The sequence below is a fragment of the Micrasema longulum genome, unplaced genomic scaffold (genome assembly GCF_059751315.1).
Source record: "Micrasema longulum isolate JH-2025_06_02 unplaced genomic scaffold, ASM5975131v1 h1tg000747l, whole genome shotgun sequence".
NCBI classification, from domain to species: domain Eukaryota; kingdom Metazoa; phylum Arthropoda; class Insecta; order Trichoptera; family Brachycentridae; genus Micrasema; species Micrasema longulum.
Genome location: NW_028277941.1, coordinates 548187 through 562788, shown reverse-complemented (window position 1 = coordinate 562788; position 14602 = coordinate 548187). Strand labels below are relative to the sequence as shown.

The window sequence follows — 14602 nt, the reverse complement described above, 5'->3', positions numbered from 1 at the left end:
ATAAATATACAAAGATAGAATTATTTTTGTAAATGTCATCTGCTCTTACCAACAAAGATACACTTTACAGGGGTAGGCGCTCGAAGTGTTACGAACTTCACGCTGATATAGCAACCAAACGGCTAATGACAGTGCGCTCATGTTTTGACACGTGTCAGCGTGTTATATTGGTAATAATTCTACGGAAGCACGTTTTTTAAATATATAAAATACAAAAAGATTTAACGTATGCAAAAAAGGCAGTTTGCCAAGCAAGAGCAAAGGTGTTAAAACACTTTTTCATCAGAAAATTTGGTCTTTTCTGATGAAAATATTTTGACGGTTCAGAAATTTGTAAACAAACAAAAGATCGTGTATGGTTACAGTGCAAATTAAAAAACAATTAAGACCAGCGAATTGCTCTGCGAAAGCAAGCACCTGCATCAGTGATGGTTTGGGGCGCGGTAACTGCCACAGGACGCTCACCACTCGCTTTCATTGAACAGGGCGTAAAGGTAAATCAGAAAATCTACCGTGAAAAGATTTAAATCGATGCGTTGTTACCTTGGGCACGTAACAAATTCGGTAGATATCATCGGGCGTTTCAACAAGACTCGGAACCATCCCATAAAGCCCGTGAAACCCGATGTTTTTTATAAGAAAAAGTTCGTAGCTTTATTTCATCACAACAGTGGCCTCCATATTCCCCGGACTTAAACCCAATGGACTTTTTCATATGGTTTATTCTAGAGGCCAAAGTATCAGCTAAAAAATATGAGACGGTCGACGCCAAAGAATGGGACAAAATACTATCAGACCACATTCGTGCAGCGTGTGAAGCCTTCATGGACAGACTCGATGCTTTTACCCGCGCTAGAAATATAACTTTTTTTAAAAATTAAAATGTTTTAACGATATACCGATGTTTTTAAAATAAAAAAATCAATATTGATAAAATTACTAAATTTTCAATTTTCATTTTCTTCGAGTGCCGACTCCTGTATATTGGAATACGATTTTCAAAAAGTAATATAATATGTAACAGTTAATATTACCTAACTACCGAAAATTCAGTAAAAATAAATAAATATGTAGAAATTAAAAGGAATTTAAGGAAATAATCTGACTGGGATCCATAAAACGCTAATTTTGTTCGAAAACATTAAATTACAAACCTTTTTTATAAAAACAAAAAATAGCATTCTTAGATTTTTTTAATAAACACATTTTAAATGAATGCAGTCCGGTTGATCGATGAGTAAAATATTTACGCTCCTAACTTTTTTCTTGAATAAGTTCTCTCTGTTTCCCAAAATATTGTGTTATTTTAGCTTTTTTTTACATAGAGAAATACTTCTTCGTGAAGCTCACCATTAGGCTTGAAGTGACATATTTGCCATATGTTCCTATAACGTTAAACATGAATTTGTGTAAAAAAGAGTACTTACAGGGAATTTCATGGCATTACTTTATTTTTTTTTAATGCAGCTAAAACACATAGAATTCTTGTGGAGACTTATGGTGACCATGCTCTGTCGGAAACAATATGGATCGGTTTCGACGCTTTAAAAATAATATTTTTAATGTTGAAGATAAAAAAATGCATCGGACGGTCTGAAGACGAAGAATTGGAAGCATAACTCGATGTAGACCCATGCCAGGGGTGGTATTCTGAACCGCTTTCGCGGCCGTAGAAAACACTTCATCTCGTGTATTTTGTATGTAAATACACGAGATAAATGTTTTTCTTCGGCTGTGGGAGCGTTGGCAATACCAGCCCAGATGCAAAATAAACTTGCAGAATCATCGGAAGTTGCTCACCCACCCAACAGTTAGGAAATTGGGTGCCGTACAAATTGAAGCCGAGAGACGTCGAACGGTTTTTTCTCACATTTAAACAGCTGTTCCAACGATAGAAAAGGAAATATTTTTTCATCGTACCGTGACCGGTGATGAAAGTGGATACAGTACAATAACCCGAAGCTTAGAACATTGCGGGGTAATCCTGGATATGTATCAGCATCGACGGCAAAGCCGAATATCCATGGTTCTTAGCTCATGATCTGTATTTGGTGGGATCAGCTGTATGGGAGATCGCTATCGACTACAATTGATGCGCTTGAGCCGAGCGTTGAAGGAAAAACGTCCGCTATACGCGGAGGGATGCGACTAAGTCATTTTGCAACATGACAATGTTTGGCCACATGTTAGCCACACAAGGCCCGCCAAAACATCCATGGAAACGCTCAAATGGGATATCCTACCCCAGCTGCCGTATTCACCAGACATAACTCCTACTGGTTACCGCTTGTTCCGATCGATGACTCATGGCGTGGCTGATCAGCGAATCCATTCTATTGAAGACGCCGAAAATTTAGCTAGATTTTTCGATCGAAATTTCACGAAAAAACAGCGAGAACTTATTGTAAATTAAAAATATAAGTTTAAATATATAATAATAATAATTTTAAAATTATGTTCCTCTTCAAACTTCCTTCATAACTTTTACTTAACCCTTATTAATTTTGTAGGTATCAGCAACTTCGACGCATGACTATACAAACTTATCAGCATCTACGTACAATTCCATCAACTCTTTTTATTTGCAATCGCAATTTTTAAAATCTAATTATCCAACAATGATTATGTCCAAATGCTTGCAGACTGGCTGGATTTCCTCCCTAGGGAGTTGTTCATATTTAAATTTATTTCAACAGAGAGGGAAAATTTTTGAGAAGGGGATATGGAAGTGTAAAGTGACCACTTAAACCAGCCAATGACAAGTCATAAGCCCTGTAAATGCCTAGACTTCCATATCCCCTTCTCGAAAATTTTCCCTCTCTGTTGAAATAAATTTAAATCTAATTATCCAGTTTGACTATACTATTTTTTTGTCCCATTTTTTATTTACTATTTCTTATTTTCATATTTTCTGCTAAAATTTATTTAAGTATTTAAAAAAACCTTAACGTAACTTTCCGTTTTTATTTTATATGGTTCTATTTTACTTTCACACCACAGATTTACATAACATATTCTAGATTTAGTATACCCACGCACAGGCCATGGCTATGCGGGATTTTTTATTTGAATACGTTTAGTGATATATTTATTAATATTTTAATATGAAAATATATATTTAATAAGAAATGTACTATAATGCACACAAAAAAAATGTTCATAAATAATAATAAACACGATTCCAGAATATGCAAGCTACAAAATAAAATAAAATAATAAGATCTCTACCATATGTGAGAGTATTTTTAGATTCCTTTCTTTAAAAAACAGATTCGAAGTTGTATTGCATATATTTAGAACCCTTTTCATAAAATAGTTCTCACGTAAAATTGATGGCATCCGATATCCGGGCTCAGGCCGAAGCGCAGGTATGTAGTTCTTTATATTGTTCTAGAATGCAACCCTTTCCTGATAGTCGACTGTTTTTTTTTGTTAGTGCACTTTATTATTGTAAAGGTTCTGTAGTTCTTTCCCCCTATTTCTAGTCCACTACCTGTGTAAATACGAGTATAATGTTTGATTTCGGTTACGGTTCAATTCCCAGCATGGTCGACATAAAATGTTTATTTAAACATGTGTTTTTACACTAAAATGTTTCATAGTAAGGCTGATAATCTTACCTTCATGGAACAAATATTATCAAAGTACGCTGCGGTCGGTATACCAATACAGTGTCCTATACACCATTAGGTGCGGAAAAGGAATAATAATAAATAAATAAAATATTACGATATTAGCTGTTTCTACGAACTGGCCAATTTGAATGTGGCTGACTTTTATTTGCGTAGGAATCCCAAATTCGATTTTTTTTTCAAAATCAATTAGTCATTTGTTATTGCTCAGATGCTTTTTATAAATTTATTGATGGATATGTTGAAAATTATTATTATTTTTTATACGAGTTCCGCCGCGTACCTACAATACCTACCTAGGCAAAGACCTAGCGAACGAACTGCACTGAAAAAAACGGACACAACATATTTTACAATTTAATTATGTCACAATTATTTTAATATTCTGTATGTATTTAGTCGGGTTTAACTAAATAGATAGATGGAACAATAAAAAAACATGTAAAATTGTACATAGCACTTCATTGGTAACAGATAAATATTTTTTTAATTGTACACATTGTAAGTATATTATTCAGTTTCAGTGCAGCAGAGCAGCGTTTATTTAATAATTAAAAAATACATATAAGAATTAATAAAGTTACCCACTTAGTCTAAAGACTTTCCGGTGGGACATTTTTTTTTTATGACAGGTTTATATTACATTTATTTTATTTATACTTTACAAATTTATTTATAAACAAGCACTATAAAGTATCTAGAAGATATTTCTTCAGTTATTTTTTTTCATTTGAAGATCTTTCATGTTAATGATGGTTTGTGGGAGATCATTGAACAATCTTGGAACAACGCAATTTAATGTTCGCTCTCCGAAGTAATTTGTAATTAATTCTAATATAGTGTACCATACGAATGTATTTTTATTTTTTTATTTATTTATATATATTTTTTTACTATTGTTATTGTGATAGACAATAAATATTGTAGATGGTATTTTTTAATACTTTACTTATTACAGCCGATTTCGCGGTTAAGTTGGTACTTGACTAGTAAATAATGAATGTCAGGGGAATAGTTTTCAGATTAGATACAGTAGTAATAAGGGTTAGATAACTTATTTACCTTACAAATTAATAATTTTGATTGGGAATCAAACATACTGTATAAAATTGACAGAAGACATTTATGACTTTTACGAATTATTATTATTATGGATAACTTAAATAGCGCCATTTTCGTAATGAAATACCTCAAGGGCGCTTTACATAGTGATTCTTTTAAATTTGTAATTTAATTAAAATAATTTATTTTGTTGTCACATGCTACGGATTTATACAAATGATTTAGATAATAAGTGGGTTTTAAGTTTTTTCCGAAACATCACTTCACTTTCACAGCCTCTCACCTCTGCTGGGAGAGCATTCCATGCCATAGGGCCTGCGACCGCAAATGCGCGTTCACTAAATTTAGTACCCTGTTTGCGTAGAGGTATAATAACTTTTCCTCTCGCCGTAGACGTAGGTGATCTAAGCGTGAGACGCCTGTCAGCTAGTTCATCTGGAATGCATAGTTCCCTTAGATATTCCGGAGCAGAGTTGTGCAGTGACTTATACATAAGCCAACAGAGTTTGTATTCGACCCTCTGTGGAAAACGTAGCCAGTGTAGTTCCTAGTTGATATAACTACAGGATTTTATGAGCAAAGAGATAAATACGGAAGAGAATAAATATTATAATATAATTATATATGTTTGCTTTGAAATCTTCGGATGATTAATGGAGTATTTTTTCCCCGTGGCGAGATTGTATGGAAGTAGCGAGATTGTATAGAAGTAGCGAAATTCGTAGCAAGAGGAGGGTAGTGAGAAATTGCAGCGAAACGTACTGACTACGTAGTGAGATTTTTCTACGAAGTTTATTAACCCGAACAATTGTACACATTATATTTATTTATTTTATAAATTGATTGCATAAATAAGTGCAAATTTAATACCGGGGAATCTATATAAAACTAGTGAATTACAAAATGAATACGGAGCGTCCTCTGGTTAGGATAGTCTCCACCTAATGTGGCTCTGGCTCAGCCTGTTCTAAGATACAGTATTGTGCGAATTAATGGAATAAGAGTAATTTTGGGGAGATGAAATATTTTAAATCAGAAATAGTAAGTTGAACCTCAGAAAAACAAGTTACGAACTTCAACGAGATTTGGCAGCCACTGGGGGGGTGATGATACATGACTCAACAGTACGAAGCAGACTCATTTAATCTGGAAGAAAAGCAATTCGACCACTGAAGAAACAACCCCTGACGGCACGTATGATGAAGCAAAGGCTCATTTGGGTTAGAAAATATACCAAATGGACTGTAAAAGACTGGAGGAAGGTGCTATTTTCAGATGCAATCCACTTTCTCGTGCAGGGATATCGCACAAAATTTGTTGGAAAAAGTGGGGATAAAAAACTTACTGTGACTCGAAGTCGAGCTCAAAGGTAGAACAAGAAGCCGATGGGCGAAAAGAATGCGCGGAAGGGGGGGGAGAGAGAGGGTGTGGGCGGTCGTCGAATGGTGAATACCCGGACAAAAGGATGCGTTGAAAAGGAAGGACGCGTTTGCTAAATAATGCGAATGAACGTCACGTATTATGGAACGTATAGCTACAGGGCAGATAGAAAAATGATGATGGTAAATGCAGACAAATTTATTGACTGTTTCTTATATTTTGCTCTAAAATCCCATTAAAGGATATTTTTTTTCCATTACATAATTTAGGTAATTTACAAAAAAAAAAAATGTAATTTTAATACTTTTGTTGTCGCAAATAGAACACCCATACAATGACATAACGTTTAAATCTTCAAATTGGACGTTATGATTATAATACTAATTGCTTTAGGGAGGTTCTATTGTTGTGAATACATTTTATAATATTTACCAAACATTTCTTTTGATATCAACAAGTTTTTGTAACAATGGTATTATGTTATTCCCGTAAACATTTATAATACGAGGATCGACACACTGCTGGTACTGCTATTGTTGTTAATTTTGATTACATATTTCAACTCATACAATTTACAAATTGAACACGGGGATTCAAAAGGAAGGATTTTGATATTATCCAACCAGTTTGGTGCAATGCTCATTTTGATTCTAACCGGTCCTCAATATTGAAAATGAAACTATTTAAAGACATTTTATTATTCATCATCACTATACTTCTATCCGTCCTCGATAGTGCATAGGGCACAGATACTATAGAATATTGCAGTGAAATCACTCCCTCCTGAAAATCTTTGAAATTTCAAAGTTATTAATTACTTCAATGTAATCTAGCCACTGTGAAAGGAACTACATTTGACAATTATTACAATTCAGACGATGAGAAAGGTAACCTAATTGTCTTTGGAAAGGACAGCACGAAAATATTAACAAACTAAAACAGGGATGGAGAATACCTTAAATTAGGGAATATGGAAGTCTAGGCATTGACAGGGCTTATGACCTGTCATTGGCTGGTTTAAGTGGTCACTTTACACACTGTGTAACATTCACCATTTTGCCTATGTTTGAACATCCATATTTCTTCAATTCTTCTTCTATTTGTTGATTTTAGTGAAGTTAAAGAGCTGAAACCTTTATTGTTGCGAAGAAATTCATCTGACTGAATTATTTCACATACTAGGCAACGCCTGAAAACAATTTTTCAACTTTTAAACATCTTCTTGGACCAGTTGGTTTCATTACAATATTTGAGTTTGTCCAAATGTTCGTAGACAAAAGACTGGATTTTACCCCCTCGGAAGTCATTAAGATTAACAAATTACAAAAGGGATGGAGAATACCTTAAATAAGGGAATAAATCAACAAATGGAAGAATTGAAGAAATATGGATGTTTAAACATATGCAAAATGGTGAATGTTACACAGTGTGTAAAGTGGCCACTTAAACCAGCCAATGACAGGTCATAAGCCCTGTAAATGCCTAGACTTCCATATTCCCTTATTTAAGGTTAATCTTAATGACTCCCAGTAAAATCCAGTTTTATGTCTACGAACATTTGGACAAACTCAAATATTGTAACAAAAACATTAGTTTAGTTCATAGCGAGACATTGACAAATTTTACATAATTTACCAACTATTCTACGCAATCTCTAAAATACTAGAGTTCCGCAAACACCGGTCAATACTAAGACTTATATGGGTAGCTCTTCTAAACTCCCATTTCTCGATCTAAAAGCACATGAAATAATCTGGAATTCGTACCATTCTTTATCAAATTTGGATTCTCCACTGGTCTAGTAACGTTTATTAGGCGTCCATCTATGAAACATCTACTATACTTTGTAAAATCGCCTTTAAAACAAATATTTTCATTTAAAAAAAAAAGCATTTGCGTTCTTACGATTTACCAAATTATTTAAACTTTTGTGATCGGAAAATGGGAATCAAGCTTTGGTAGAGAGGGGTTCGAACCTCGGACCTCTGATTCGTGAGTCAGCGACCCCGTATCCGGAACCCGGATTTCATGTCGACTCTTCCGGGAATCGAACCAGGCACCTCAAGCATGATAGGGGAACGCGCCAACCGCTTAGTATAACTAAAAGTCGGACTCTAATATATTAAAAACGCCGTTGTTTCAAATCCGTGCCATTCAAAAAACAAAATAATAAACTTTAGATTTTGTTATTATTTTTGTATATTTTTTTTTATTGGCCCTATTTCGAAAGAACGGCGCGGCGTTTCAAAATGGCAAAATCGCATGATCTTTTTATCAGAAATCAGCCTTTAAGACCTTAAGACTTTAGACTAGTTTGATGCGAGGATAAACACGTTATAAAAACCTAAAAACAAACAATTATACGGGTAATAACAATATGATCATTTGTGAGAAACTTAACTTATCTTTACAAATTACAAAACTTTAAACACTAGTCTTTAAAAAAGTAAGGCAAACATCCGATTTCACCATTTAAAAAAAACTGTTTTATTTTCAAATCGTGTCATTAAAAAAATAAAGCGGATAAAATCTTTGATTGTCAGAATGAATCCCATCAAGTGGTGACAATAAGCAAAAAAATCTTCATCTCTTTCTCACTAACGTGTCTTACTATAAGACGAGTGATACTTTAATCCACAAATTTGGAATATCCAGTGACCGGTTTCATCGCTTTCGCGACTTCTTCGAGACTGGTCTATTATTATACTGGTATATTATTGTACTGGTATATTATTATGTATATAATATAAAACGATTTAAAAAAAATATTTTTTCAAATTATTTTTCCTTAAAATTGATTAAATAAATAATTAAATATAGTCTTAATAACAGCTGTATACGCAATAAATTTTTTACATAAATTAACTTCAACAAACATAACTTTGCACTTCTGCTGGGAGAGCATTCCATGCCACAGGGCCCGCGACCGCAAATGCGCGTTCACCGAACTTATACGTATAATAACTTTTCCTCTCGACGTAGATGTAGCTGATCTAAGCGTTAGACGTCTGTCAGCTAGTTCATGCGGAATGCAAAGTTCCCTTAGATATTTCTGAGCAGAGATGTGCAGTGACTTATACGTAAGCCAACAGAGTTTGTGTTCCACCCTCTGTGGAATACGTAGCCAGTGTAATTCCCGTAACAATAAATAAATAATAACTGCTTTCTGTTTAAAACAAGGAAAAAATTTTATACGTACTACACAAACACGCAAAAAATAGAATTTCATTGTTAATTAGAATATGACTCTTTATTGCCAAATTGTTACTTGTATTTTGTAGTTTATGTACCTACTGTTTACTTAGGACATAAAAATGGCTGCCATTTTATTGATTGATTTTGATGTTAGTTATCATGATATTGAAAATGGGTCACAATCATTTTAGATTATATTTAACACTCCGCGGACCCCCTGACGTTATCCACGCACCCCCAAATTCATTTTATTTTTCCACAGACCCCAAAGTGGTTCCACGGACCCCTGGGCTGGTATTCTGATCCGCATAGCGCGCGAAGAGATCGCTCTGTTAGCGTGTATTTAGTACGTTAATACGTGTTTAAAATGTGTTCTCTACGAGCGGTACTGCGTTCACAATACCACCCCTGTAGCTCAATCACAAATATCTATCGAACACAAACAAACAAACAAACCATCACGCCGTTTCCCCGTAGGGATAGGCAGAGAGGATAGAACGCCCTAACACTCTATCTTGGCATACAGACCTCGCTTCCTCTACATTCATACATCTTCTCATGCACGCACGCCGATTATTCCTACTTTTGACATGTCCATCTTCAAGTATTTGATGGACTTGATCGTGCCATGTCTTTCTCGGTCTTCCTCGTTTTCTGCATGCATCAACATTTGCATCGTAGATCCTTTTAGCCGTTCTTTCGCTGTCCATTCGCTCTACATGTCCAAACCAACGCAGCACCCCTTTCTTGATTCTGTCAATAATGCATGTCTCAGCCTTACACACTTCACGGATCTCGACATTTGTGCACCTATCATACATCGTTTTACTACACATTCGCCTGAGGGATCGCATTTCGACAGCATTCAACCTACTTTCCTCATTATTTTTCCAATTCCATACTTCGCTCCCATACATTAGAGTTGGAACTAGAACTCCGTTGCGAACTGCTAGTTTAGCCTCCTGCGATAAACATTTGTTGGCCAAAGTAGATTTTAGTGCACCGTTCACCCTGTTCTCGGCACTCACCCTCCTTTCAATATCTTTATCAGCCTTTCCGTCCCTAGTAAACATACTTCCCATTTGAGCGATCACAATGAACAATAATGAACATGCTTAAGTTATCGCAGTCATAAGTCAACGCGTGTGTAATCTCTAAGCCAACGCTCGTGTCGGTTTGTTTTCCTCGTAAATAAATACAGTTCACTGGCGAAAAATCGGCGTTTACTATAAAAAAGTACAATATATTGCATTCGCAAAATAGTAAGGAGTATCTAATACTAAAAAGTAAAAATTATATAACAATTACCATGGCGACTGCTTTTCTTGACATTTGGCTTTCCAACTGCCGGCTAAATGCAATGAATAGCATAATAAATAATATATAAATAAGTAAAAAAGCAGTTTTGGAATATTTTCTTTATCTCATCATCGTCGTTCCTAATTGTGCATAGGGCACTGCATTGGTACTCCAATCGCAGCGAATCTTGATCATTTCTGTTACATGAAGGTAAGATAATCAGTCTTACGCTTTAGGTACCAGTCCAGGGGCTATGAAATATTCTAGTGTGAAAACACCTATTTAAATCAATATTTCACATCAACCATGCCGGGAATCGAACCCGAGACATCTTGCATGGCAGGCTAACGCGCTGACCATTACCCTACGAAGCCGACAATTTTTTTTCTTTATTTACACCAGTGAAATTCAAATATGTGATTGCGCAGCAGGATTATACGTCGTGAAACGTAAATATTTTGGCATTTAATATTAGGTGTTCACGGATGTTGCATTGTGATCACGAATACGATAAACAACCATGGTGAAAAATCGTTATCACGTCGCTTATTGGCACGTCGATAGTTATTTGTGATTGAGCTACTGGGAGTCTTTAAGAACCACTTTGGAAACCACTGCTGTAAACCAAGTAAACAGACATATTTTATTTGTGTAAGTAGGTACACTAGAACACTTTTTTTTAAAAACATTCAGTCAAGCACACGTGAAAAAGGGCTAGTAAATATATAAACAGACTGCACTTTTTGAAATCACTTATTTCCGCTCTATAGGAGGAGCATTGTGGTATTTCCGACAGACTGTCAGCCGTGGGCGTCCAGGACCATGAGAACATGATGCTTTGTAAAGTAGGCAATAGTAGTTAACGTTCTCGGGAGAGATCCGTAGTATGTGGCCCAGCTAAACAAATTGGTTCCCGCTTAGTGATAGTTATTGTGTCCGGAGGTTGCTTCATTTTGAAAATTTTTGTAAAAGTTAAAAAGTATTTTTAGGCATTTTTTAGCAGGTGAAATGACTCGACAGGATTTCACCTATATCAATAAAAATTTCAACCTTTTTACTAAATGCCAATCAACAGATGGAAGAATTAAAGAAATATGGATGTCTAAACATAGGCAGAATGATAAGTGTAGTGTCTAATCACTTAAATCATTCAAATCAGTAAAGCGATAAATTAAAATCTGTAAATTCTTAGACTTGTATCAAATATCTGTCAAATCAAAGTGTTAAGTGCTCTGTACCTTCTCTTCCAGGGCCTCCAGGAGCACCAAGTTCAGGAGGTGCCAGAACCGGAAAATGCAAGTGGTTCAATGTTGCCAAAGGATGGGGATTCATCACTCCTGATGATGGGGGACAGGATGTCTTTGTTCATCAGGTGAATTAACATTTATATATTCTTAATTTCTTAGGAAAGATTTGTGAATGAGAGCAAACATGGGTGATTTAACTGTCAATTGTCTTCTGTATGCTGATGATGCCGTGCTTCTTGCTAGCAACAAAGAAGACCTGCAATTCTTGGCAACAAAACTCCACTTAGTATGCGAGAAAAGCGATTTGCTAATGAATGTTTATAAAGCAATGGTTTTCGAAAGGGATGAAAGTATAACTACGTAACTGCGAGATCAGTGTGAACGGAGATATACTGAATCAGGTATAAGATTTTGTGTATCTGGGAAGTATGTTTACTAGAGACAGAAAGATATTGAAAGGATGGTGAGGGCCGGGAACAGGGTGAACGGTGTACTTAAATCTACCTTGGCAAACAAAAGTTTGTCGCAGGAAGCAAAACTAGCTGTCACAATGAAGTTCTAGTGCCGACCATTATATATGAGAGGGAAGTATGGAATTGGAAAAACAATCATGTAAGAAGGCTGAATGCTGACTATGTACTATAGATGCACAAATGTTGAGATCCGTACATTATGTATGGCTGAGATAAGCATTATCGACTAAATCAAGAAAGGAGATCTGCGTTGGTTTGGACATGTTGAGCGAATGGACAGCGAAAGAGCGAAAAGAAAGCGAAAGAAATAGAGAAAGACTATGACCAAAACCAAGAAATACTTGAAGATTGACATGCCAAAAGTCAGAATAATCGTCGTGCTTTCATGAGAAGATGTATGAATATAGAGGAAGTGAAGTACGTATGCAAAGACAGAGTTATATGGCGGACTATCCTCTCTGTCTATCTCTACGGGTAAATGGCTTAATGGTTTGTTTGTTCGTTAGTTAAAATTTTTAGGCTCGAAGAATTATTAAAAAAAAACACTTTTAAATTAATTACCTACAAATACTAACATGAACAGAAATATAATAACATTTTAGAATACCATAATATTTCGGTGTAAATTCTAAGCAGAAAAAATAGAATTTCTGAAAAAAATCAGTATGAACATTGTCATAATATTAGAGACAAAAAAAATATCAGGTTCCCGTTTAGAAAGAAGACAATGTCACAAAATAATATAAGATTTTCACAAAACGTAATGCGGGTTTTTTTTTAAATCTGAAAAAGTTTATAATTTGAAATTTCAAAATTCAAACTGAAAATTAAAACATTCAATGTGTTAAATTATGAATAAATAAATATCCCTCGACTTTTATTAGATCGCACCTAAAATTATTTTTAAACATTATAATATGTACATCGCTTCACAATTATTCATTTTCTATTGTCATCTTCTCTGAGTGCATGTCCGTTATTGGACGTCTGCGATAATGTTGACTACCATTATTTTATTTATGGCTGCCCGGAAAAGCTTCACCGAAGACTTCCCAAGGTCGACTTCTCCCGGGCTCCTTCTGCTCACAATTTTACCTTGTATAATAAAATGTATGATCTCATATCTTTGAAATTCTGCAACATTCGGATTTTAATTGTTTTTACCATTTCTTTTTCTATATTCACTCATGGTCCTCGTGGATCATTCTTTACATCCACATCTCAAAGGCTTCCAGTTTTTGTGCGTTTTTTTCCTTGAGGATCCAAGCTTCCTTCGTACAAGAACACAAAAAAACACGTAGTACCGCACCATCCGCATTTGGAGATTACGATTAATAGAATGGCTGGACAACACCATCTCATCTTAATAAACGTGGATCTAGCCTATTCCATACGGCATTTAATTTTAATATCAGAATCCTAATTCGCATTTAAGTTGCATCCAAGATACTTAAAATTTTTCACCTTTTCCAGTGGTTCCTCCTGTAACCATCAACTCTGTGTTGTCGCGAATGAGTTATTATCTAATAGTAAAATATTTTGTATTCGCGTCGAGCTTTTGACCATATTCTTCACAAACATTGGCAATTGAGGATGTTTTTTTCAAAATTCGCTTTTCGCCCCAAATGGCGTTTTGGTTTTCATTTTATAAATTTAAAGCCAGTATAGGGACGAAGTTTTACCGCACCCGCCATTTACTGAAAAGACTTCAAAATTTTCTTCCAACCACAACCAAAAAAATATTTCCCAATGTATTGTTTTGTTTTCTCTGTGCTATGCTAATATTTGTTATCTTCACGCCAATACGGAACTCATTGATCGTCTGGAGCGTTTGCAGAATCAAAGCATCCGCTTTATTTTGAATCTCAAAAATTATGACCATGTATGATCCTTTCGCTCCGAACTCAAGTGGCTTCGTTTTTATCAGCGCACAAACTTTCAATCTCTTTCACTTCTTTATAATATTATTTACAACCCGCGTGCTCCAAAATATCTTGCTGAGAATTTCATTTGCATTTCTGATCATGGTCTTTCGCTTCGCTCTTCACAGAAGAGAACAAATTTTATTCCTCGACAGAGCACATCATTTTTCAGCAATTACCTTTCTGTTCAAGGTGCTAGACTTTGGAATAAGTTACCTCTTCATATAAAAAATGCACTTTCTTTGGCCACCTTCAAGAAACGCCTGAAACATTATTATATATTTTTACAACCCTAACCATCTTTAATTTTATTTAAAAAAAAAAAAAACTAAAATATTCCTTTTCTTTCCTCGGTTCCTCTTTCTCTCTCCTTCCAAACTTCTTTACCCAAT

General features: G+C 35.1%; 1 protein-coding gene across 1 annotated transcript in view; it reads left to right on the top strand.

Moving 5' to 3' along the window:
- lin-28 (protein lin-28 homolog) overlaps positions 1-14602 on the top strand; it is a 78557-nt gene that overhangs the window by 54120 nt on the left and 9835 nt on the right. Inside the window, exon 2 of the mRNA XM_088230359.1 lies at positions 11819-11940. Coding sequence (XP_088086485.1) covers positions 11819-11940 — 122 coding nt within the window. The remainder of the gene's footprint in view (positions 1-11818; positions 11941-14602) is intronic.